The following is a 575-nucleotide window of genomic DNA, read 5'->3' on the forward strand; positions in this document are numbered from 1 at the left end:
TGTTAATTAATTATTTAGGCATATAATTAATTAGGAAATGTTTTATTGGATTTGTTTTAGGTCAAACTCGATAAGAGCCACAACGGCAAACTCTCGAGGGTCATCCATATCAGAAACATCCCAAACGAGGTTTCTGAGAATGAGATCATCCAACTTGGTGTCCCGTTCGGCCGCGTCACGAACGTCCTCGTCCTCAAAGGGAAAAATCAGGTAAATTAATCAAATTGAATTTAATATTTCCCTATTGGGAATAATCATTATAGCGACGCGAAGTCAGGAATTATAATTATAAACTGACACAGTTCAGTTTTTGCAGTTTTTCATTGTTCTGCACATGGCTTCGTCTAGTTCTACTGAGAGAGGTCATGATAAATGTGTTAATTCTCCATATAGAATTAAATGCTTGATCGAACGAAAAATGTTTGATCTATAATGATTAATGCACGTCCTGATAATAGGGTTTTGTATTGTATTACCTGATATTGTAATACCGTTGAATTAAAAATGAAACGAAACGATAATTGCGCGTCGCATTAATTATTCGCATAGGCTAGCTCCGAATATCAAATTGATAC

At 35.3% G+C, this 575-nt stretch overlaps 1 protein-coding gene across 1 annotated transcript in view; it reads left to right on the plus strand.

Annotated features, from left to right (window-relative positions):
* Positions 1–575, plus strand: part of heph (polypyrimidine tract-binding protein 1 heph) — a 41,388-nt gene that overhangs the window by 13,320 nt on the left and 27,493 nt on the right. Inside the window, exon 3 of the mRNA XM_026811693.1 lies at positions 61–210. Within this exon, the coding sequence (XP_026667494.1) occupies positions 61–210 (150 nt within the window). The remainder of the gene's footprint in view (positions 1–60; positions 211–575) is intronic.

Source organism: Ceratina calcarata, unplaced genomic scaffold, assembly GCF_001652005.2.
Source record: "Ceratina calcarata isolate Rehan_Ccalc_2016 unplaced genomic scaffold, ASM165200v1 scaffold234.2, whole genome shotgun sequence".
In the NCBI taxonomy this organism is placed as follows: Eukaryota; Metazoa; Arthropoda; class Insecta; order Hymenoptera; family Apidae; genus Ceratina; species Ceratina calcarata.